The sequence below is a fragment of the Ruditapes philippinarum genome, unplaced genomic scaffold, assembly GCF_026571515.1.
Source record: "Ruditapes philippinarum isolate M1 unplaced genomic scaffold, ASM2657151v2 ctg3452_1_1_1_1, whole genome shotgun sequence".
NCBI classification, from domain to species: domain Eukaryota; kingdom Metazoa; phylum Mollusca; class Bivalvia; order Venerida; family Veneridae; genus Ruditapes; species Ruditapes philippinarum.
This window is the reverse complement of record NW_026864458.1, coordinates 203426-227071: the sequence shown is the minus strand read 5'-3', so window position 1 is coordinate 227071 and position 23646 is coordinate 203426. Positions and strand designations below refer to the sequence as shown.

Sequence of the window (23646 nt, the reverse complement as noted above, 5' to 3'; positions counted from 1 at the left end):
ATCTACTAGTTATACGGTTTGTAAGCGAACAGCATGGATCCTGATCAAACTGCGCGGATGTGTAGGCTGGTCTGGATCCATGCTGGTCGCAAACCCCTTATGTTGGTTTTGTCGTGACGCGGCTCATTTATAGGTGGTTCTATGAATCCTCAGGACATTGTCCCTGGTTGTTAATGAAAACTATGAATGAGTTCATGTACGTAGATTATAATTAAAGAAATGTAAACACATGTACAAAATAGTTCTTTATTACGAAATATAAAAGTATAGAAAAGTATAGAATTATCTGTGAATATATAACTTTGAAAATTAAAATATATCTCTATCACATAAGCGAGGTATCTGAGGTTAATGTCGAAAATGTTAACAGAACAGAAATGTATAAATAAACATATGTGCATACACATTCTAAATGTAGCATTCAAAATGCTCAAATATACACATTCCATTTACATACTACATGTACATAATTTGAGAAAGAAATCTCGTCTACAAATAGTAGAAGAGAAACAATATAGGCTTTTTAGCTGATATTTTTCTTTATGATTAACTTTTAAATAAATTTAATTAAATATTTTGCACATACACGTATAAAATATCATACATAGGCAATTTAACCGGTTTAAGATACGGAAAAAAATAAAGGCTCATATTTTCTGCATAAAAACTTTGGCACAAACAATAAAGTAAAAATAGGAAAATGCAAATGCATCTAGTATTCTAGAGGTAGCTCTATTTTCCCAAATATCTCTTTTACATGTCTGTTTTGTATTTGTCCTTATTTTCGATAACTTCCTCATATGATGGAGCGCTCGCATATGATGACGTCATGACTTCGTCATAAGAAGGAGGAGGAGCTGATGGGGTAGTTGGTTCTTGTAAACTTATTTGCGCATCTGATGCAGGATCTTCGTTCAAAATAAGGTCAGATTCTGATGAAGACGAATCATAAGATTCATCTAAAGTTCCCCCTGTTTCCCGCTCATTTTCACTTGTATATGACGGTTGTAAACCAGTAGAGTTGTCGACAGTCTGAAGTTGAAGACTGTTTCTGCGAGCAGAAGAATTTGAAGATCGGTGCCCCTGAAATTAAACATGTTATTTTCTTTGTAATCGAAACCTCATAATATACATAGAATATCTATAAATAAATAAATCTTTTATAGATTGATGCAAAACATATGTTTGAATATTGTTATACATTGTATATTGTACTTGGCAATGCACGCTTTATAATAAATATACTATATATAACCAGATATCTATTTGACTTAATTTTGTGGTTGGAAAAAATACTCAATAAATGAATCGTATTACAAAAAAATGTATATATTTTTTGAGATCGAGATACATTTTATATATAAAAAAAAACATTTTCATTAAATAGATCTTATTGTGTTATACGTTCGCATTGCATCCCTGACAAAGCTGCGAGTGTCAATGTTTTCATTAAACAGTTTCTATGCTAAACAAAAAATAGTGCTAAGCACTACAATTAGTGGATAGGTCAACCTAGTTTAAGCAATACTTCTTGTTCCCTGCTTTTTAATTAAAGTAGCCGATGCCATATAATAAGTTTTTCAAGCAAACAAGAAAGAAGCCATTTTCAACCAGTATAGGGCCTACAATATTTTGCAAGTTGGGTAACTATTTATCAATGTTAATACAACCCATAATTTCATAGTGAATTTAAAACTTTGAAATATCTATTCCATAAAGATAGAATATATCACCAATAATTACCGTATGAAAACGATTAAGTATATTCATATCTAAACAATTCCTGCAGGAATCACACCGACCAGAGGATCTAAATTTGTCCTTGTATTTCTTCCAAAGATAATTTAATACACACAGCCCGATGAGAACCGGGATAATCCAACTGTATTTCTGTATAAAATCCCCAATATTCTCTACTAACTCTGTTATAACGTCAAGTATATCACAAGCTTGTTCACGGACATCGTCATCTCCGCAAACGTTGACGTCATCAGAACACTTGTATTGATCTGCTATACAGCGTCCATTGGAACAGTTAAACACATCGCTTCCCACACATTCTCCTGTACGCAAAAATATTGATTATTAATAGAACTTATTATCTAATTGACTGACTGATTGATTGATTGAATGAATGAATGAATGGATGAATGAATGAATGAATGAATGAATGAATGAATGAATGAATGAATGAATGAATGAATGAATGATGGATGGATGGATGAATGAAAGAATGAATGATTTGATTTGCTTTGCTTTGCTTTGATTGTCTGTTTGTTTGTTTGTTTGTTTGTTTGGAGTGGGTTATAAGTCACAATGTAAAGGTCAATGGCTTTCATGATTTACAGGAGAAGAAGAGCTCAGTTAACCCTTCTTACATGATTTCAGTCATGAGCGGCCACCTGAGTAGAACCACCGGCCTTTATATCATTAATAATATTCATTATGTTTCTTAATTTTGTGAAGTTCAGAAAGATATTTCTGAATCTAAAACGCAATAATAATAACACAAATGAAAACTTTGGTATAATTTAACGCTTTAATACTAAACGCTTCATACATTTCAACCTCACTCACCTGAAGAAATGGCTATAAACTTTATATTAAAGTTCCCTCTGGAGTGTCTAGCAATATTTTGTCTTTGGAATGTAACGATGAAAACGTCTGCGCTAGTTGTGAAAATTTGGGAAGGTTTTTCAAGTGTTTCGTTGTGCCCACACAAATACTTTGTTAAACCTGCAAGTATAAAAATATACTTAAAAAAACATAATATGAACCTTCAGTCAGCTATATCTTTATGGCAATAACATGGCGATATTTGAAATTTCAATGGTCTATTACATGTATCTGTAAAGGAGATTTCGGTATATTGCAGTGAACAGTATGATCAGACGGCATGTATATACTTGCAACTTGGTCGGACTCGAAATCATGACTAAAGAATTTTTTTCATAGCTAGAATGAGGTAATTAGACATGTATTGCTGAAAATTGTAACATGACATTCTTTCCATGTCATGTAAATAAATGGAAAAAAGTTGATGCCAAGGAAGCACTAAAACAGCAAAATTATATGAAAATCGCAGACTCGGTTTAATTGCGTCTGAACATAATGGAAAAGGTGCAACATCCCTCACGCCCCTAGCACCGTCTTGAGCGGCACTCAATCTTCAACTCTTATAAGTGCTGGATCCAAGGCTACAGAGGAATTCGCTATGCTCAAACTCAAATCTCAGGTATTTCAATGGTCAGTAACTGCCACAGAATGTACACTGACCAATGAAAATCATGATATTTGAGACAGAACTCAGAAAAAAATTTTATATCCATGAGGCCTGGACTCGAAGATCCCGAAGGACCAGAAGTCCTGTTTTCATCTTTCTTAAAGTGGTATACGAAGTGACACTGCGCTTGAAATCTTAAAAAAAGACATATTTAACATATTATAATACCTTTGATTTAGAATTTGTTTCGTCGGGATAGCACATTATTACCGCTATTTGCGTATGCTAAATTTACCATAAGTGTCAGTGGATGTTTCTTATGGATGCTGGCTAAAATACTCAATACTCAAAGAATCAGAATTTTGCTGGTTAAATAAAAAATGATTGCACAAGCATGGAAACACGGGAGGAATAATAACAATGGCAATTATCCGAGTACATTATCACGTTAGCCTACAGTATAGTTCAACTAGAAGTGCTGATTATATTATTAACTGCTCACCTTGAACTGGTTTCCCTAGTATTGATTCTTCCTGGACTGTCACATTCAAGTAGTCGCATGTTTCACTTAAGTCAAACTTTGTAAAGTAAAACGAGACTAGTATAGGTTGCGGGAGAGAGTCTGACCTCGGTTGTACTGTCACACTGCATTTGTTACCGAAGCTGTAGGACGATAGCTTCTGTGCGTCAAACCGAAGTTCGCCAGCTTCATCATTTATAGTGTCTGTACATATATCATGAAAATCATCTGAAATAACCAAGACATACAGTAAGTGTTAATTCTGTTTGAATTATAAATACAACTGTTATCCGAAGATTGTAATGACGGAGGAATTCTTGTTTTGAGTAGCATACGTTTTCCTGTGTATATATTTGTAAAATAGTCTAATACCCCATACCATACCATATACAATGTTGCGTTGAAATAAAATTGAAAATAAACGAGCCGCGCCACGACAAAACCAACATAATGGGTTTGCGACCAGCATGGATCCAGACCAGCCCGCGCATCCGCGCAGTCTGATCAGGATCCATGCTGTTCGCATCAGTTTCTCTTCATGTTATAGGGTCTGTAAGCGAACAGCATGAATCCTGATCAGTTTGCGCGGATCCATGCTGGTCGCCATTCCATTAAGTTGGTTTTGTCATGACGCGGCTCAAATGCTATAACATAATTTTGTCGTGATGCTTATAAGCAATTGACATTCTTGATGGTATTGCAACCAACATCGGTCAGAAAGCAAGTGATTCGACGTAATTATTTAAAGAACTATATACACTTTATACGAGTATTACTTCGAAATTGGGGCTCGAATGCGTAGCTTTAAATACATGTACATGCCGATGTACATTTGATATCGTGAAATTTCCTTTTAGTTTTAATAAAATTGTTGCATTATTGGTATATTCCTTAAACGTTTACAACCCAGTTGAATTACCGACACCATAAAATAACGTATAAAATGTCGTATCATGACGAAACCGTCCAGTTAGAGTTGGAAAGTGAATCGGACAACCCGGGTTCGATTCTCGGACGGTGCAGGTCGCTTTCTTGGCTTACTGTCCTGATCCCGAGGATACTATACTACCCAAACCACTACATATCATAACTTATAATACTTTTTCCAAAAGAAATTTGCATAAGTTGTCAAATGTACTAAACTGTTTGAATGTTTTTTATAAAGTATTTCATTCAGTTCTTTTTTTATCTTTACTTGAATATTGAATAGTCAAGACATATTTTCTCACATAATATTACAATTATCATTTCGTAGACATTTACAAGTTATAAAGATATTGGTGAAGAAAATTAATAACAATTTATATTAAATACAAGGTTGATATAATCGATTGATATAATGAACACATTGTATTTATAATGATTGGGTATAAATTAGATTTAATCTTGAACTTACATGTCTTAAATCCTGCACATCTTCCGGTCAGTATCAATGGAATAAGTATGCCACATATAATACAATTGTTTAACATTTTAAACATGATGTTTCAATTTTCAACCTATCCTTTTTTATACAACCTATCCTTTTTTATAAAAAGCACATATTTTGTGTTAAAATGATAAATGATGTAAAAAGAAGAATTTAAAACACATTTTAAGATCTGATCATTTACATCTTTACGAATGGTATATATCCAATATATAAATACAGTCCGTACATAGTATGTAGTACAAATAATCTATATTCTATTTATATCTCAGGTATGTGTAATATAATAATGGAATGTTTACGGCGAACGGAAAGTGTAAATCAATGTTCTGAAAACCCTGGTTTTTGACCCATAAATATGTTAATCACAAGTCCGTCAGTAATCCTTAGGTTATGTTTATATACTGGCGTATTGAAGTAATTTATTCAGTAATATATTTCAGGCTGGTCTGGATCCATGCTGGTCGCAAACCTATTATGTTTGTTTTGTCGTGACACGGCACAAATACCAAGATAATCGGATAAAGATCAATATTTTGACCAACTTTAAAATACCTATATCTTGTAAAATTAACAACAAATTAATTCTGAAATTTCATGAACATGCTATTTCAAGTTCAGTTTTATATAGTTAAAATTTTTAATTTAATCTAAGAGGATGAACAATGGAAAATATATGAGTTGTTCAATTTGATCCTGTTCTTCAATCCTGATCCTTAAATCTAAGTGAACAAGGGGCCTGGTCATTTTAATTCTTGAAGTTGGATACATACATGTGTAAAGATTTGCATAACTAAATTTATTACATAAGGGGGCAAGGTGACAATATCCGAGTTTGATAACATAAATAAGAGAATCAAGTTTAACCAGTTTATTTAAGTCTCATTGCAATAAAAACAAGCATATTTTATTCGAATATAAAACATTGTTATAGCCTCTGAAAGTAGTTCTTTTAATCGATTGTGGTATTTTGGCTTATCTTTTTATTGATTTTTTTTTTTTCTGTTTTGTTGTTGTTGCTTTTCTGAATACAATTGTTTTAAAACTATGAAGGAACTTTGATTAAATACGCCAAATTATTGAAATATACATTGTATATCGAGCGAATTCCTAAAAAAATGTGCATCTTGGTGAAGATTGCATATTTTCATTGTCGCTACTAAATTCATATATCCCTGATAAATACTGAACTATAGGCGTGTAACTGACGAAAAAAATGTAATAGTGTTATAAATATTGCTTAATATGGGACCCCTTCCCACTGCTTGCTTAAGGTCGGTTAAACCTGAATGTAATATACATTGTAAATCAATGTAAATAATAGATACATTTACGTATGTAGAGGCGTTCTAACATCAATGTTTCATTGAAACAAATCAAGTATAGAATTTAGTCGTTCATCGCTTAAGTCCCCGAAGTGACGTTAATTTATTTATTGTGACGGTTGTTTTCATTTACAATCTAATTCATTAGTTACATTTTAACTTAATAGATGATATATGACACTAAAAGTGTCAGTTCGAATTAAAAATGATAAAGAGATTTCATATCATTAAGTAAAGTAGCGACCTTGTGAATAAAAAAAACACGAAAAGATGATTATGATATCCGAATGAATTAAGCCTCGTGCATTCAACAAATCAAGCATTTTAACGTTAAATCGTTCTTAGAGCATTCCGTATGTTACACAGCTTATTTTAAATTTCAGCCCAGTTTGTATGTAGCACCATAGCCGGTATTTTCATTCTTGTATGAGTCGACAGAAGGCAAATTAACTTGCCAACATCATTTTCATGAATGATCTTGAAAAGTAAGCAATTTCTTGGAAATAATCTTGATGAGGGATAAAAAATAATAATGTCCACGCGTTGGATATCCTGCCAGGTATCCGCTTATAAGTATTCTGCGATACTTTTTGCGCAAATCTTGCGTTAATTAATCATTCCGGCGTTACTGGATATACACAGTGAAATCGCTCGTGTTTAATCGTCGCAAATATATGAAATTACAATAGTAGTAAATGTACCTAATTATAACACTAAAGTATCAACAATGAAGACGGCAGACAATGAACTAAAAACACAAGAACCATCACACAAAACCGCTGGTACGGAACCCAGCAGGGCACAGGGAAAAACAGGAGGCCAAAAGGACGTAAATTTATCTTAGTTGTGATATCCACTCAGTGACGTCATCATACAGCTGTAACCGCGGTATAACACCATCATTGTAAACACATTTCACCTAGTCATATTATTATTATCATCATTATAGTTGTTGTTGTTGTTTTGTTGTTGTTGTTGCTGCTGCTGCTGCTGCTGTTGCTGCTGCTGCTGTTATTATTGTTGTTGTTGTTGTTGTTGTAGTTGTTGTTGTCGTCGTCGTCGTCGTCGTCGTCGTTATTATTATTAATATTATTAGATCTATTATTATTTTTAATCATTTATATTATCATTTTTTATAATAATAATAAAAACAATCACGTGTATGATTATCTATGTCTTTCGAAACAATAGCAGTCTCATGGTCTTGTAGTTATCATAACATTCCATTAATCAAATGATTGCATCATTGTACAAACATTTAAAGATAGATATATTAAATATCGACAATTTCGCTCATCATCGTGTTCATCGTTGTTACATAGTTTGACCATCTTCGACAATTGGTATCTTTCAGCTCCCTAACTTCATGTAAATCCTGTCATTAAAGTCTACTCATCGTTCCAACAATACTTCTTTACAAAAAATATTAAGGGGGAAATATAAATAAAAACCTTTGCTAAATTTTGGAAATAAAGATATTTACATAGCAAACATATTGCAGTTTTGCTCATTTTTATGCCTTACTGTCGCAGAATCGTACAGAATATAATTATGTGCATGGTGGGATAGAATTTACGTACGTTTTATAAAAAGATACACGACAATATACATATCATATGTGAATTGCAATATTGGACGATATTGATCACCTTGTCCTTACTAAAGCATTTCGTCCTGAAAACTGGACAGCTAGTTTAAAAATTTTGGCACTAGTGAAAAGTTATAGGCAAATTATCACACATTTATTTCATATTTGTTTTTATTTTGCATTACTTCTTCATATGATGGAACGCTGGTCGTCGTATCTGATGACGCTACGACTTCATCATAAGAAGGAGGAGGGATTTCTGGAGAAGTTGGGTCTCTTATTTGTTCATCTGATGCAGGGTCTTCATTTGAACTTTCCCGCCCATTTTCACGTGCATGTAACGACCGTACACGTTGTGCATTCCGAAGTTCAAAACTATCTCTGATTGAACGTGCACGAAAAGATGATCTGCTTCTCTGAAACTATATATATCAAATCAATCAACGAAACACCACTTTTGAGTGTTATGACAGATAACAAAACTATAATTAATGATTTAACGAAAATTAGATATACGAGGACGGATAAAAAAATGTGCGTAAATCAAATTTTGATATAACTTAAAAAGTTTTTGACGTAAATCAATACAATTTTGCATATGTGATAAACAAATAAATGTTAAAAATAGCCATACGATTGATGTTTTTATTTGTGTTTCAATATGAGCCGCGTCACGACAAAACCAATATAATGCGTTTGCAACCAGCATGGATCCAGAACAGCCTGCGCATCCGTGCAGTCTGATCAGGATCTGTGCTGTTCGCTTACCAACTCTTTTACAAGTAGAGAAACTGATAACGAACAGCATGGATCAATGCTGGTCGCAAACGCGCTATGTTGGTTTTGTCGTGACGCGGCTCATATCAAGTTTATAAAGTTCTTTGTTTGTACCCCGCCGCAACCGTTTTCTTGACTGAATTCTATAGTGCTAACTGCTAATACCTCTGTCGGCTCCCTTAATTGGCGCCAAACTATATCAAACGTCGTCTGCTTATGTTGTCATATGTGACGTCGTTGCAAATGGGGGATTTACCTTACTAACAGTGCTGGAGTAATAATATCTGTCAAATGTCACGGTTCGGATCTAAATATCCGCCCCGAGAGGACACATCCATGGGCCGGTAAAGAGGCTTGTCGAGTTGCCGCCAATGGGTGCGAACCTGACGGGCGGATATTCCGATATGAACCATAAGCATTATGTCAGATAGTTTTTCTTGCATTATCTACCATTTCCTACAATATGTTAAATTCTTTATCTCAAAATGACAATGTTCCATGGAGATTAATGTAATTTCATCCATACTATTTTCTTACAATAGCTATGAAATTACAACTTTATTCATAACGACGAAATGACGTCACCTTTAGGCATGCTTTTTCATCCTTAAATACACCGAAATGATAAAAGTATGATTGGAGCACCACCAAGTTTTTAGTCTCACTCGCAAATTTGAACGATATCCGGTAAATGTACACTCGTTTTCGAATATATGAATATATTAATTATTTTATTTAAAGGAATAAACATGAATGCTGAATATAAAGTTAGCACTTTTACTCCTGGCTAGAATATTCAACTGTCCGGTAGCTTGTTTAAACTCATAAAAAAGACTCTTAAATTTATACATACATCTTAGATAGATTAAAAGAAATGTGTTTAAATGTTAAAATCGTCAGTTACCGTGTTTAACCTTCTACGTATAGATATACGGCAATTTGATAAATGTTCGAACAAATTGCACCGACAAGACGATCTAGATGATCTATACTTTTCCCTGCACCGCTTCCAACAGCCTTTCAAAACACACAACCCAATGATAACTAGTATGATCCAACTAAATTCACCAATGATCTTCAGAGTGTCTATGACTGCATCATGTATAGCACAACTTTGCATGTGTTCACCATTATCGCCACATGCGTTGACGTCATTAGAGCACATGTAATCATTGGCAATACAGTGTCCATTGGTGCACTTATACACACCCGCTTTATCGCATTTACCTGTTTACAAATAAATCTTATTATTTATTTTGAATATTTATTCCTTTTGATATATTTTGAATAAATTCATTTTCATATGCGATATAATAAAAGATAATAAGGTAGTGGAATTGTTTTTAAATTGAAAAGTGCAGACTAACAATTTGATTGTATGATATTTATATGTATCCATATTCTAGAATGTTTGTTTTATTCATAAAATAGAATGGCATCTGTCTAAAGATGTCTATCCTTAAGATGTCGAGAAAAAATTCAATCAGAAGTGGCGATGAAATATGCTTTATAAATGCCCATGTGGACTTTGAAATGATTTCAGTCTTATTTCTCAAAATATTTTATGTCTGTTTTTCTGTTATAATTTCCAATATGCTACACGTTGGTCATCTTTTGCTCCTGTTGCCGTTTGCAAATTAGTAAAGATATAGTGATTAAGTATTTTGAATTGATGTCGAAATACTACTTTGTTTATAATCTGGTACCTTTATTATAAACTTTTTTTTCACATTCAGCGCTACTTTCTTCGGGTCGTAAGCATGAAACATGCTCTAAAACCATTGTTTAAAGGTAATGAAATACTAGTAAATGTTTGCCCTTTATTCAGAAGAGTTTTTTTCGTTTCTGTGGCATAAAGTGACTTTAATTTAAGAAACTGAAAAGGTGTAATGAATGCCTTACAAACTTTATTCGCTACTTCTAACTCTTGGTATAATCTGACCTACCTAAACTAAAAGCAATATACTTTATTGTAAAGTTCCATCTTGGGTAGCTAGCTATTTTCTGTCTTTGAAACGTGACCGTGAATATGGAAGCTTCTGTCGTAAATATTTGTGACGGATCTTCAAGTGACGTGTTGTGCCCGCACAAATGTCTTGGTAAGCCTGTAAGAAATTGTTCAACTTAATTAAAGGATATGTAGTTTAGTTTACAGCGCGATTGTGAAACAAGTTCTTGAAACTTACATTAATCACTTTCGAGTCCGCTTTCCGGGACCAACCAGTACTGGTGTCATATGAAGAGACACGGTCGTGGCCCAAGTAGAGCTGGATCATATGCTCCCTGAATTGATAGACAGACACCTTAACCACTAGACTACCAATCACCTTAACCTAGCATAGGATGTGTAACATATCTATTGGTCGTTTTATTGTTGTTGTTGTTTTGTTTTTTAGGTGTGTTTTGTATGTTTGTGTTCTTTTTGCAAAGCAACATTTCACATCTAGACTGATATGCAGATCAACTTTACCAGTACATTACGCGGTCATCATACACAAGTTTACTCTGACCTTCGCGTTCTTTTTTATATCGAAATAGGTAAACCTTATTAACAAGCATTTAACAATTGCAAGGCCAAATCTGGGTAGGTTACTTATCTAATATGAAAATGGTACAGTGAGGACATAAACGTGGATAAATTTAAAACCATGGAAACAATTTACCAGGTGGATAGGTGAGGCGTACCATGTTCAATATTGCTGAAAATGTGTCCACTTTACAAATGGGTTATATACGTAGCGCATGTTATAATAAATTACCCACCTTGAACTGGTTTCCTTAATATTAATCCTTCCTGGACTGTAACGTTCAAGTATTCGCATGTTTCACTGAGGCCAAACTTTGTAAAATAAAATAATACTAGTATAGGTTGCGGGAGAAAGTCTGACTGTGGTTGCACTGTAACACTGCATTTGTTACCAAAACTGTAGGACGATAGCTTCTGTGAATCAAAACGGAGTTCGCCTGCTTCATCATTTATAGTGTCTGTACATATATCATGAGAATCATCTGAAATAACCAAGACAGAACGTGCTTCAGTCACCCACTCTCTTTTTGTATCAATATCAAAACTCTGTTAACTAGCTGTAATGGTACTCAATTGTACTGTAATTTGGTGAGGACTTATTATATCACATCTTTTGTTAATAAGTAAATGTCATACCATCGAAATGAATGTTGTACACTAGCCTCTAAAAGATAAAATAGTTACACACAGTTTCATCATGGTGTTAAAAAAAGGCTTGTTTATCAAGCAAGTATTCCCTTTTGTGAGTATTTATGATTTGAGCCGCGTCACGACAAAACCAACATAATGGGTTTGCGACCAGCATGGACCCAGACCAGCCTGCGCATCCGCGCAGTCTGATCAGGATCCATGCTGTTCGCTTACAAACCCTATTACAAGTAGAAAAACTGATAGCGAACAGCAAGGACCCTGATCAAACTGCGCGGATGGTCTGAATCCATGCTGGTCGCAAACCCATTATGTTGATTTTGTCGTGGCGCGGTTCATTTATGGGCTCGGAGCCAGTGGGATGTTATGCGTTGTGGACATGAAACGTTTAGTTGCTTTGTGTTTTATCAATTCAAAAACGAAATGTTTTGGCATAAAAATGTCCGAGCATGCATATGCATTGGCACTGAAGATATTTGAAATTAGAGATGCATGGTTTGGTAATTTTATAAACATCGCTATAGCGATTTTAAGGGCATTAATTTAAATCACTATATAAGGACATACCTGATAAAGGAAATTGTTCGCTTAAATGATATGGTGCATTTCTGTATGGATATGTTAGAAAAATTGTAACAAAGTTAACAATGCACAACACCTTAAATAAAAACATGTACAAATCAGTATTGTAATTGGTGAAATAATACACTATGATATGAAGAATTACCAACATGATTTGATTCAACGACCCCGTTTACTGTCACAAAAACTTTAAGTAAACCTTTCATAAGCAGTGTGGCCATACCACGTGACTATGACGTCATTTTCGGCATCATTTCCAAGACAAATGTTGCTCGATTCGGAATTGAAAATAGCCGTAAATATTTTATTTCTGTACCAATTTCTTTGGGATATGCACCAGTCTACGGGGAAAAATATAAGCTTTCCACAGAATATTGGATCTTCGTCAGTTTATAAGCCGTTTTATCAAACACTTTGCATAACCTTGGAAGTTGCTTGTATTAGAGCGGGCTTCAGTTGCAAGCTCTTTCGTTTTCTGGCGTTATCTGGTCTACGCCATGATTAAAAGCCAGATTTAAATCAACCGGGAGTACGGAAGGCAAAACTCTACCTAAATATGTTCATATTTTTATTATGATTGACATAAATCTTACATTTTCCTTCAATTGTCAATTCTGGCACCTGTTCCAAGTCGAAAAAAAAGGACTACAGTTTAAAGCAGATTTTAGAACCCGTTGCAAATGCAAAGCAACATGCCTACCGTTCTCTTTCTATAATTATGTTAACCATGAAAAACATTTTATTTACTATTATACGATTTACATAAACACAAATGAATATTTAAATGATTTTTACTCGCTGCGCTATAAGTGATTTTAAAAGTCGTAAAAAGCATTTGTAAAGAATATAATCATTCTCTCTTTCACGGTAATGATTATGAAAAATCTATTAGTGTCATGAAGCAATACTAAACGTGGAATATTCAAAATAGAGAGAAAACAGAAACTCTAAATATCGCCAAAAACGGCCAAATTGAAAATGTTGCAGGCTCGGTTTGACTTAGCTAGCCTGTCCAATGAACGTGCACATTCAGGATCACTTCCATTTGTATACTGTGAAAAGGGAACTTTACGCCTCAACGCGGCAATTTTAAAGTCAAATGTTATTCTTTTGAAAAGAGTTATTTATACGTATAACCATATATACTCGTATATACTTGGTAAAGAACCTGTAGCAATGTTTTAGTATGATATATTCAGCTTTTTAACACAGTGGCACTCGTTGATAAAAATATTTTTACATCCTGTTTTCATACCCACGGTAACCGTTTTTCGTGAACTGGATATAACTTCGTTCACTTAGGAACACTAAACACTATTTATTTTATTATTGCATTTATTTCTGTTAATAAACTGCATATCTGACAAATTTAGTTAATTATATCAGTCAACCCAGCTTTATCAGAGAGCTCACTAATACACATTGTAATAAAGAGAGGAAGGGAACGGAATATTTATGGTTTGAAAACATTTAAATCGAGTAGAATGTTTTAACAATAATGTCTCTTTCAACTAAATAAAAACGATAGGGCTATTTGGGACTATTTCTTATCGATGTGGTCATTGGCTGTAAATGCATGGATTATTGCACGCGGCATGACATGCAGATGTCCTCAACAGGATTTTTGTAGCATTTTAAGATTTAAAAAAGGACCACATATTAAAATCTAAAACATGATAAACATAATGCATTTGCCAAATAAGTGAATTATCTGATATGTAAATAAAGAAGTAAGTCATTTGACAGTTGAAGTATAAAAATTGAATATACTCTTCAAAAGTAATCGTAATTTTACTTAGTTTATGTTAGCTATCAATTATTCAATGGACGCATCAGTGTCATATGGACCCCAGTTATAGATCTTGCCGGTGTTGCTATTACAGATCTTAATGTAAATATTCATATAATTATTGATAATCATTGTTATTTCCGTCTTTTTGAATGTTTTGTTTTGTAAAATCATTTATCTGTTTACTATTTTTTACTTTGTTTACTCCACATGGTCTCCATTCTCGCTCTTTATTGATGATGAAAGTGCTTATAGTTTAATTAGCATAAAATGTCAACGTCATGTTAATGCGCGTGGCAATTAGATTCTTGATTTTGATACTGATTAATGTGCATAGTACTTCAAATTGTGATTTCGTTTATCAAACTCTATAGAAATTTATAATACGGCAATTCCAAATATATACCTTTTAAAAGTCTCTCTTTTGACGACAGAAGAACCTATTCGTCACATTCACGTGTGTCAGTGTTTGTCAGTTACTCTTTACAAAAAATAGAATGAAAAAAATTACCTTATAACTTTACAACACTCGCGTTAAAGTGTAACAATTTCCGTAGCATACAAAAGTTTTTTTTTTTTTTTTTTTATTTTAACTCTTTCTCTCACTAAGAGCACATATATTTCTTATCAATTTCGCCATTGTGAAATAGAATAAAACACATTTTAACTACATAGGATAAGATGAGCAATACTTCAAACATCTTCAAAACGAAACCAAAAATATTATTTTTCGACAGGACTAAATCTACGTGTCGTGCACTATTGCGATACATGTAAGTGTAATTGCTTTAAGAAACATTAGTTTTTTTTCCACAATCTCTCTGTGAAAGATCAACAATAAAAAACTAAATTGTAGAAAGAGTACGGTAGGCATGATGCTTTGCATTTGCAACAGATTCTAAAATCTGCTTTAAACTGTAGTCCTTTTTTTCGACTTGGAACAGGTGCCAGAATTGACAATTGAAGAAAAATGTAAGATTTATGTCATTCATAATAAAAATATGAACATATTTAGGTAGAGTTTTGCCTTCCGTACTCCCGGTTGATGTAAACCTGACTTTTTAATCATGGCGTAGACCAGATAACGCCAGAAAACGAAAGAGCTTGCAACTGAAGCCCGCTCAAATACAAGCAACTTCCAAGGTTATGCAAAGTGTTTGATAAAACGGCTTATAAACTGACGACGATCCAATATTCTGTGGAAAGCTTATATTTTTCCCCGTAGACTGGTGCATATCCCAAAGAAATTGGCACAGAAATAAAATATTTACGGCTATTTTCAATTCCGAATCGAGCAACATTTGTCTTGGAAATGATGCCGAAAATGACGTCATAGTCACGTGGTATGGCCACACTGATAAGTTGACGCACAAATTAAAAAAATATACGTACTCAAAACATAAGGCATACTTAAAATGGTATATTAATTATTAAACATTTGAGTTGATTTGGTATAGTATAACAATTACAGATAAAAGTGATCAAAGTTCACCATCTTGTTTATCAAGTTTGTAAATTATACTTACATATCTTAAATCATGTACAACAGACGAAAAGTGTCTTGAAAAAAAATCCCATATAAAATAAAGCGGTGTGATACCTCAAGCATTATGAGTGATTTTTCAGTGAACTTTTCTAAACCTTTGATTTATTTTTCTTTTTGCTTTCATGTTTTGTCTTCAGTAGACTATTTAAATTAATAGGTAGAGTAGCATTACATAAAATAAGTTAACAATAGGCCACTCGTCTATGTCATACGGAAATCCAATACCTTTATTACATACATGACACAGATTTTCTATTTATAAGACAGTTAAGTGTAATGATAAGTGCAATTATTAAAGACTTAAAACGGACAAAAAATAGTTTATTTAACATCACAATACAGATCCGATAGATATCTGACACAGTCCTCAAAGTGCGTTTTTGAATTACTATAATGATTGGCAGGTCTTAGGGACCATTTGACCCGCATCTAAATATTCTGCTAAAATACACAGATGACATGAGACTTATCTACTTACCAATTTGCTGTGTTTATTTATTTCTTTGATTGGATGTTCATTAATTTTCACCAACACTGATCGATTCTTCACATGATTGAAAGTTAAAGTTGGTAAAACTTTTGTTGCATCATCGTTATGTTATGACCATTACGAGGTAACACTGTTGTTCAAGACTTGTTATTAACTTTACGTGGTAACATAATTGTTTACATGCCATCAATTAAAGTACTTAAAAACATCACAGAATAACATTTATCACATAAACCGCGGGAGTGTAATAAAGCCATTTAATAGAAACGATATTACACTATAAAAAAAACGTGACCTCATTTGCGCTATATAGAAATATAGCGTTAAAGCTTTACACTATAAACGCGTTACTGAAAAATTACTCATTTAAACAGTTTACTGTTCTTTTTTTTATATGTGATAAAAAGAATATTATATTCGTGTAGATTCAATACTAAATTTATTGAACTCGTTGAATAAAACAATATTATGCTCGCCAAAGGCTCGCATAATATGTCGTTCAATAAATTTAGTATTAAACTACACTCATTCAATATCCTCCATATCTTATACCTTTGTTAACCAAATGCCATCGTAAAAAGTATTATAGTACTTGTTACATTCCTTTAGTAATTGTAATTACTTTATAATATGAGTCGCGTCACGACAAAACCAACATAGTGCGTTTGCGACCAGCATGGATCCAGACCAGCCTACGCATCCGCGCAGTCTGATCAGGATCCATGCTGTTCGCTATCAGTTTCTCTATTTGTAATAGGGTTTGTAAGCGAACAGCATGGATCCTGATCAGACTGCGCGGATGCGCAGGCGGGTCTGGATCCATGCTGGTCGCAAACGCATTACGTTGGTTTTGTCATGACGCGGCTCATATTGTAATTATATTGCGTTATGTCGTTGACGTTCAACAAGGAAAGAAGAGATGAAATAGCGTCTCCCTGATTTAGGCTTATATTAGAGCTAAAGTACTCAGAATAAGAATTTTTATACTTTACACACGATTTAACAGTCTTGTACGTTCAGTAATTTCGGCTTACGTTTTCTAAAATAAGTTTTGCAATATAATTGAACTTTCATTCTTATCAAAACAATGGTAATCAATAAAAAATGCAGTATTATTCCTTCCCTGAATTAAAGCTTTTAGCAATTATAGAATGTAAAATAAACATGCAATCAATAATAGACTTCCCGTTCTGACAACTAATTTGATTTTTTTGAAATTGTGTCATGTTCATTTGCCCATATGGTTAACCTATTGAGTAGAAGCTGTAAATAAATTTAAGCCAAAATATTTATGAATGAGATACCTCTATATCTTTTAATTCGTAAATGTCACATTTTTTTAACTATTGGTGCAATAATTCTTTTCCCCATGAGATAAGATATTCATTTGAATTAAAAAAATATTATAAAACTTGCACAAAAATGGTGATATATTATCAGTTGATGACTTAAGCATTTCGGGTATCTGTGGTTTCTATATTATCTATTTAACCAAACTGAAAAAGGAAAAGCCGCAAGCAGCTTTGAAGATCTTATACTTTGTCCCTCACCAAGATTGTTTCCACAAAATTGCTTACTTTTCAATATCATTCGTGAAAATGATGGCTTGACCTCTGTTTTGATTGTGATTTTGGCTTTTTGTGGACTGTTATTAGTAATACCGTATAATTTCGATTTTTTTTGTAGGCAAATGACATTTACTAAATTTCTGGTGACGTAGAAAATTGAAAATAAGCCGATAAAATGTGATTTAAGCCGTTTTATGAGGCAACGCCGTTTCATATATGGTACTGAAATATGACACAGGTTTAGCGCCTTTTATCGGCGAAAATATTCAAGCTATTTGCGAGCGACCTTGTCAGTGTATTTTTTTAGTAACTTATGAAGAAACATGATAATTAGATATTGACAAACTTTCAACATTTTGACTGCATATTGTAATCTAATACAATTTGATAATTGTTTCCTGAAATAAATTATTATTTGTAAACATATTTTGCCCACGTCTGAATAAGAACAATAAAAGTCCCTTATTATTAAAACTAAAATTATTATATTGAATGAAGTAAAAGATTAATTAACGAAAACTGAGATTTGTTTATCTTAGATTGTTGAGCTTTACCTCAAATATAATGGCATCACATTTTAGGATTAAGATAAAATATCAATTAACTTCGTTAATCTTCAAAATGGCGTAAAACTAGCCTCAAGCTCAAAGGAAACCACATTTCACTTAATAATGATCAAATATCACAATGTCTGTAAGGCTTTGTCTTAATTGTTTATTTGATATTGTAGAAGGCACAACAAAAGTAGTTTCTAAAATAATTGCTCATAAAATTGGTTACACACAATGCTTACAAATGTCACATTTCAACAGCCTAGGTCGTATGTGGCCGAGTGGTTAAGGTCATTTACTTCAAACCACTTGCCCCTCACCGCTGCAGATTCAAATCACGACAAAGACTTTGGATTCTTTCATGTAAGGAAGCTATCTATCAAGCTTACGGAACGTCGATTGTTCTATTCAGGTGTCCGTTCGTGCTCGATATTATGAACAGAATGGCGCCGGAGTTCTTCCTCCAACAGTAAAGCTGGAAAGTCGCGATATATGTTAGGGCATTGTTAAACCCAATCCAATACATCAGCTTTATTTCTGAAATATTTCTCTAATATCAAAATGAAACACAAACTTACTGAGATGAAATTCACCTGCTTTATGTATGCATCAGCATTTGTAGTTTGCTTGTTATAGCCACATATTGAATGTGTGTGTCGTTTTCCTTAAATACACATTATGCCTCATAAATGAATAAATATTTATTTCTTCAGAAAGGTCAAACATGAATTCTATCGAGCATTTTAGATGCCTATTTCTTGAAGAAAATAGCACTTAATGTAAAAAATGTCACAAAAGTAACAAAATGTAAATCAAGTAGTATTTTGTCTTCCATACACAATAATAAACGACTATAAATGCAATAATGTATAAAATTGTCAGGAAACTATAAAAGAATACCAAAATTAAAATAAAAAATAGTTTGAGAAATAAAATGAACCATTTCTGGGGCATAATGGGCCTTTAAAAGACAAGCTTATATTCCCATAACACAAAGGACATAAAATATGCTGTTAGTTATATACAATCATGTAATTACAATTTACCTACATTTCAAAGAATATACTAACATTTTAAAACCAAAAGTATAATTGTAATCAAATATTATTCAACATTATCATTTTTCATATTAAAACAATTAACTGTAATTGTCTACAATTTTATCTTGTACTAATATGTTAAGTACATATCTAAAGTTACAGTAGGCGGACAATGCATTTTTTTCTTTTGGGGTGATGATTTAATTAAGTTACAATAGATCATGATGTGTCTTTCTCATAAAATACAGAAAAAACAGAATCCCTAAAGAAAGTTCAACACAACAAATTGAAAATGTTGCAGGCTCTGTTTGATTGAGCCTGTTCATGGACGGTACTGGAAAGTGCAAGGTACCGTCCACGCCCCCTAGCACCGGCTTAAGCAGAATTCAACATTTAACACGAAAATGGTGAAATTTTGAATTTAGAAACATCCGCAGATGTGTTCATACGGCGGTTATCATGGAACATGAGTTTTTCTGAATTTGTATCAAATTTATTTATCATCGTATATAGTAGCAAAGTTTCTGTTATGAACCTAGTGTTGATGTCAGTAAATAACATTAACGTTCAGGGATTACGGGCCGAACAGTCCGACTAAAAAATAAAATAAGGCATTGAAATTTTATAGATTAAAGACCACTTTAGTTTAGTAATTGAGACGATAATAAGGACAATTTTAAAGTTAAGTCATTAAGATAATTGTACATAAGGACCATTTTAAAGTTAATTTACGGAGACGATAAAATGATAAGGCCATTTAAAGTGATAAGAGTTTAAGTCCATTTTTAAAGTTAAGTCACATAGGCGATTAGATTTAAAGACCATTTTTTAGTCACAAAGACGATTAGATATAAAGACCATTTTTTAGTTTAGTCATTGAGGCGGTAAGATAATAAGACGATTTAAAGTTTAGAAGTCACTAAGACGATAAATAATAAGGCCATTTTAAAGTTTTGCCACTGAGGTGATGAGATATTAAGACTTTTTGAAAGTTAAGTCACTTAGACGATAAGATTTACAAGTCATTTAAAAGTTAAGTCAATGAGTCGATAACATATACATACCATTTTATAGTAAAGTCACTAAGGCGAGAATATATTTAGGCTATTTCAAAGCTAATTCACTGAGGCGACAATATATCATAACGTCTTTAAAGTTCAAGTAAAAAATTAATTAGAATAATTATGATATGTCTGTAAAAATTATAAAATAAAAAGTTAGTTCACTAAGGCAATAATATATGGTGACGACTTGAAAGTTCAGATACGAAGTTTATCAATTTTGATATATGTATACTTGTAATATAAAATGACTTTAGGTTCACAAATCAAACATACCTTACTAGACCATTCTTATAACGGTTAACAAATGACAAATAACACACTAGCTCAGGACAACAAAAGCATTTTAGTACAATAACAAAAACCCGGTAGCAAATGAATGCATGATTTTGAAACGTACAGAAAAATACATACTGTTTGTGCTTATTATTAATAAACACTTACAGATATTTCAAGCATTGAACAAATAAAACTTTTTTCCATAAGGTAAAACAACATTTTTTTCTCTTATGTTTCGGACATACGGACCTCATGTTAAAACATGTAATAAGTACCCTACCTACAATTGGCAACATTTAATGACATACACGAAGGCCTTTTCATTACCTTTTTGAAAGTATCGGTTTTACCCATTTGCCGTTGATATTATAACTTAAATATAAATTACTGGACTCTTGATTTACTTAGTTAAAATTGTAACACAATCGAAAAAAATAACACCAATTTGTTTTAAATCACAACACACAAAAGATATTAAAATAAATCAAAATTATGTACACAGCCCAATTATCTGCTTTTTTCAAGTTTGTCTTAAGATCTTGCAGGAAGTTCAACGAATATTGGATAGTGTAACTTACGGTTTTTGATGGTGTTCGAAAAAAAGTGAGCAGTCGCAAAAGTTCATTTCAAGGGTTCAAAATCATTAAGTTAAAAAACGTTTTTAGCTCTAAAAATAATTATAATATTATATCATTTTATATTCATCTACATCAATTATTATCAGTTTGAAAATTCATTTGATCAATACAGGTAGCGGAGACCAGTTAAAATTTGAAGAAAAAGACTCAATAATGCACTTAAAAAAAGATATTCAACCTATAAACATAAGGTTAGGCTATTAGGTAAAAAGCTATTTGAGACTTAAGTCGTAACTGCTAGATACGGAAGAAAGTCTAACATTATTAAAGGAAACGCCTGATCCACGTTCGTCACTCGGACTTTTCGTGCATCTAAAAGTTTCTAACACTGTACGACGGAACCGCTGTCCACTGAGGAAATACAAGATAAAATTGATAGAGTGATTTATGTACACCATCAAATTCACAATCGCCCATATGATCTCCTGTTCTTCTGTCATTCCGAGGTTCTCATCAACCCAGGTTGATCTTCCCATCAGATAAATTAACGCAGGTGTCGTCGTTATAATGAAAACGATGTTTACAAAAAGCAATGTTACGGTAATCTGTGTAGCATGGTTGTCAGACGCTCGCTTAGTCCGCATGAACTCCGTCCCCATACGCTTGCGCCAGTTTTTACTTTCATGGAGGCTCTTTATTATAATTATAAAACCAGCGAAGAAGATCGTAGCTGGTATAATTATATAGCTGACAGTTGCCATGATCTGATGTATTCCAGAAAAATATTGTCCATAATTAATGTCGTCATACCAACATACTTTTATTTTTCTATCTTTGGTTGACTCTTGTATAGTTGCTAAGTTATCAATATCTGGATTGAAGGAAATGTTGCAAAGTGTCTCTAACATAAGGTCATCTATGTAATCAATTTCAATATCAGGAATCTGGTGTAGGATACTTTCGCATGATGTATTTGTCAGCCACACTGTTAAATTATGTGGAATTATTTTTTTCCTTGCTGTAGACGTCTCAACAATGACGACATCACTCAATTTAATACCAATTAAAACATGTCCATGAACTGCAAATAATGTAAATGCGAGAGCAATAGAAACAATTACCGCAACTTGCAAAGTGCATATTGTTTTCACCCTATAAGGTTTCACGGTACATATGGTACGCTCGATTGTCAAAGCCGCTAACAGACAAGACGAGTAGGCTCCACAGAAATAGTTGGCAAAAAATTGAACTTTACACACAATGTTATGAATATGACGGATATCGAATCCAAACAGATAGATTAACCACCACCGAGGCAACATTATTGTTACCATAAATAAGTCAGCCACTGCAATAAATGTCAGGAAAATAGTAGTTGACGTAGTTTTGACTCTTTTACTGGTTAGTACAAAAATCGTCATAAGATTACCGAAAACTCCAACAGCAAAAATGATCGGACTTCCAACAATCCAAATCATTCTAGCAACATCTGAACCTTTCTGCTGATTGCTATCCATCACTACGTATAATTATATCAGTAATAATGTACTCTGTTGAAAACACTTGATGTTTACGATCTGAATATGTATTTATTATATATGATTTTTTATATATACTTGTATACTGCAAGTAATACAGAGGTTTGTAATGAATTAAGTAAAACACTTACATATGTCGCCAAAAGGAATGAGAATGTATTGAACAGGAAGAGAAGCAAGCCAACCTTTTCATTGTCTATTGGTCAAATCTTAATCCGACATTTCATTCACCCAATAAAAGATTGGCTAATATAAAAGATTCGTATTAGGTATTTTGAATAAGTTATTGGAAAGCTGTTATATAACTGTCCGCCGGAGGCTGAATCTGTGAACAACTGTGATGATATAAATTAGAATATACTATCATAAAAAATCATCCTCTAATCAGTAAAGTCTAACCAAATTGGTAATTACAACGAAAAAATATATCACGAAGGAAGGAAAATTAGTTATTATCATAATTATATAATATACTGTATAAATCTTTATACATTTATATGTTTATTGAATACAAACTATTGAGTAAAGACGTGAGTTTTCCTGGTAAACACTACAACGTGTAAAATGAGTTTTCTTTTAAAATTAAG

General features: G+C 32.9%; 2 protein-coding genes across 2 annotated transcripts; both read right to left on the bottom strand.

Annotated features, from left to right (window-relative positions):
• Window positions 1-232: 232 nt before the first annotated feature.
• On the bottom strand, window positions 233-5629 carry LOC132725680 (uncharacterized). The gene is made up of 5 exons (XM_060710856.1): window positions 5140-5629; window positions 3726-3971; window positions 2578-2736; window positions 1744-2063; window positions 233-1083 (listed from the first exon to the last, which is right to left on the bottom strand). Exons 1-5 carry the CDS (start codon window positions 5222-5224, stop codon window positions 754-756), a joined length of 1140 nt encoding a protein of 379 aa, XP_060566839.1. The 5' UTR covers window positions 5225-5629; the 3' UTR covers window positions 233-753.
• A 2597-nt stretch (window positions 5630-8226) lies between these two features.
• Window positions 8227-23038, bottom strand: LOC132725679 (uncharacterized). The gene is made up of 6 exons (XM_060710855.1): window positions 22951-23038; window positions 21909-22602; window positions 11626-11912; window positions 10809-10967; window positions 9767-10089; window positions 8227-8507 (listed from the first exon to the last, which is right to left on the bottom strand). The coding sequence occupies exons 1-6, from the start codon at window positions 23036-23038 to the stop codon at window positions 8232-8234; spliced, it is 1827 nt and encodes a 608-aa protein (XP_060566838.1). The 3' UTR covers window positions 8227-8231.
• Window positions 23039-23646: the final 608 nt, after the last annotated feature.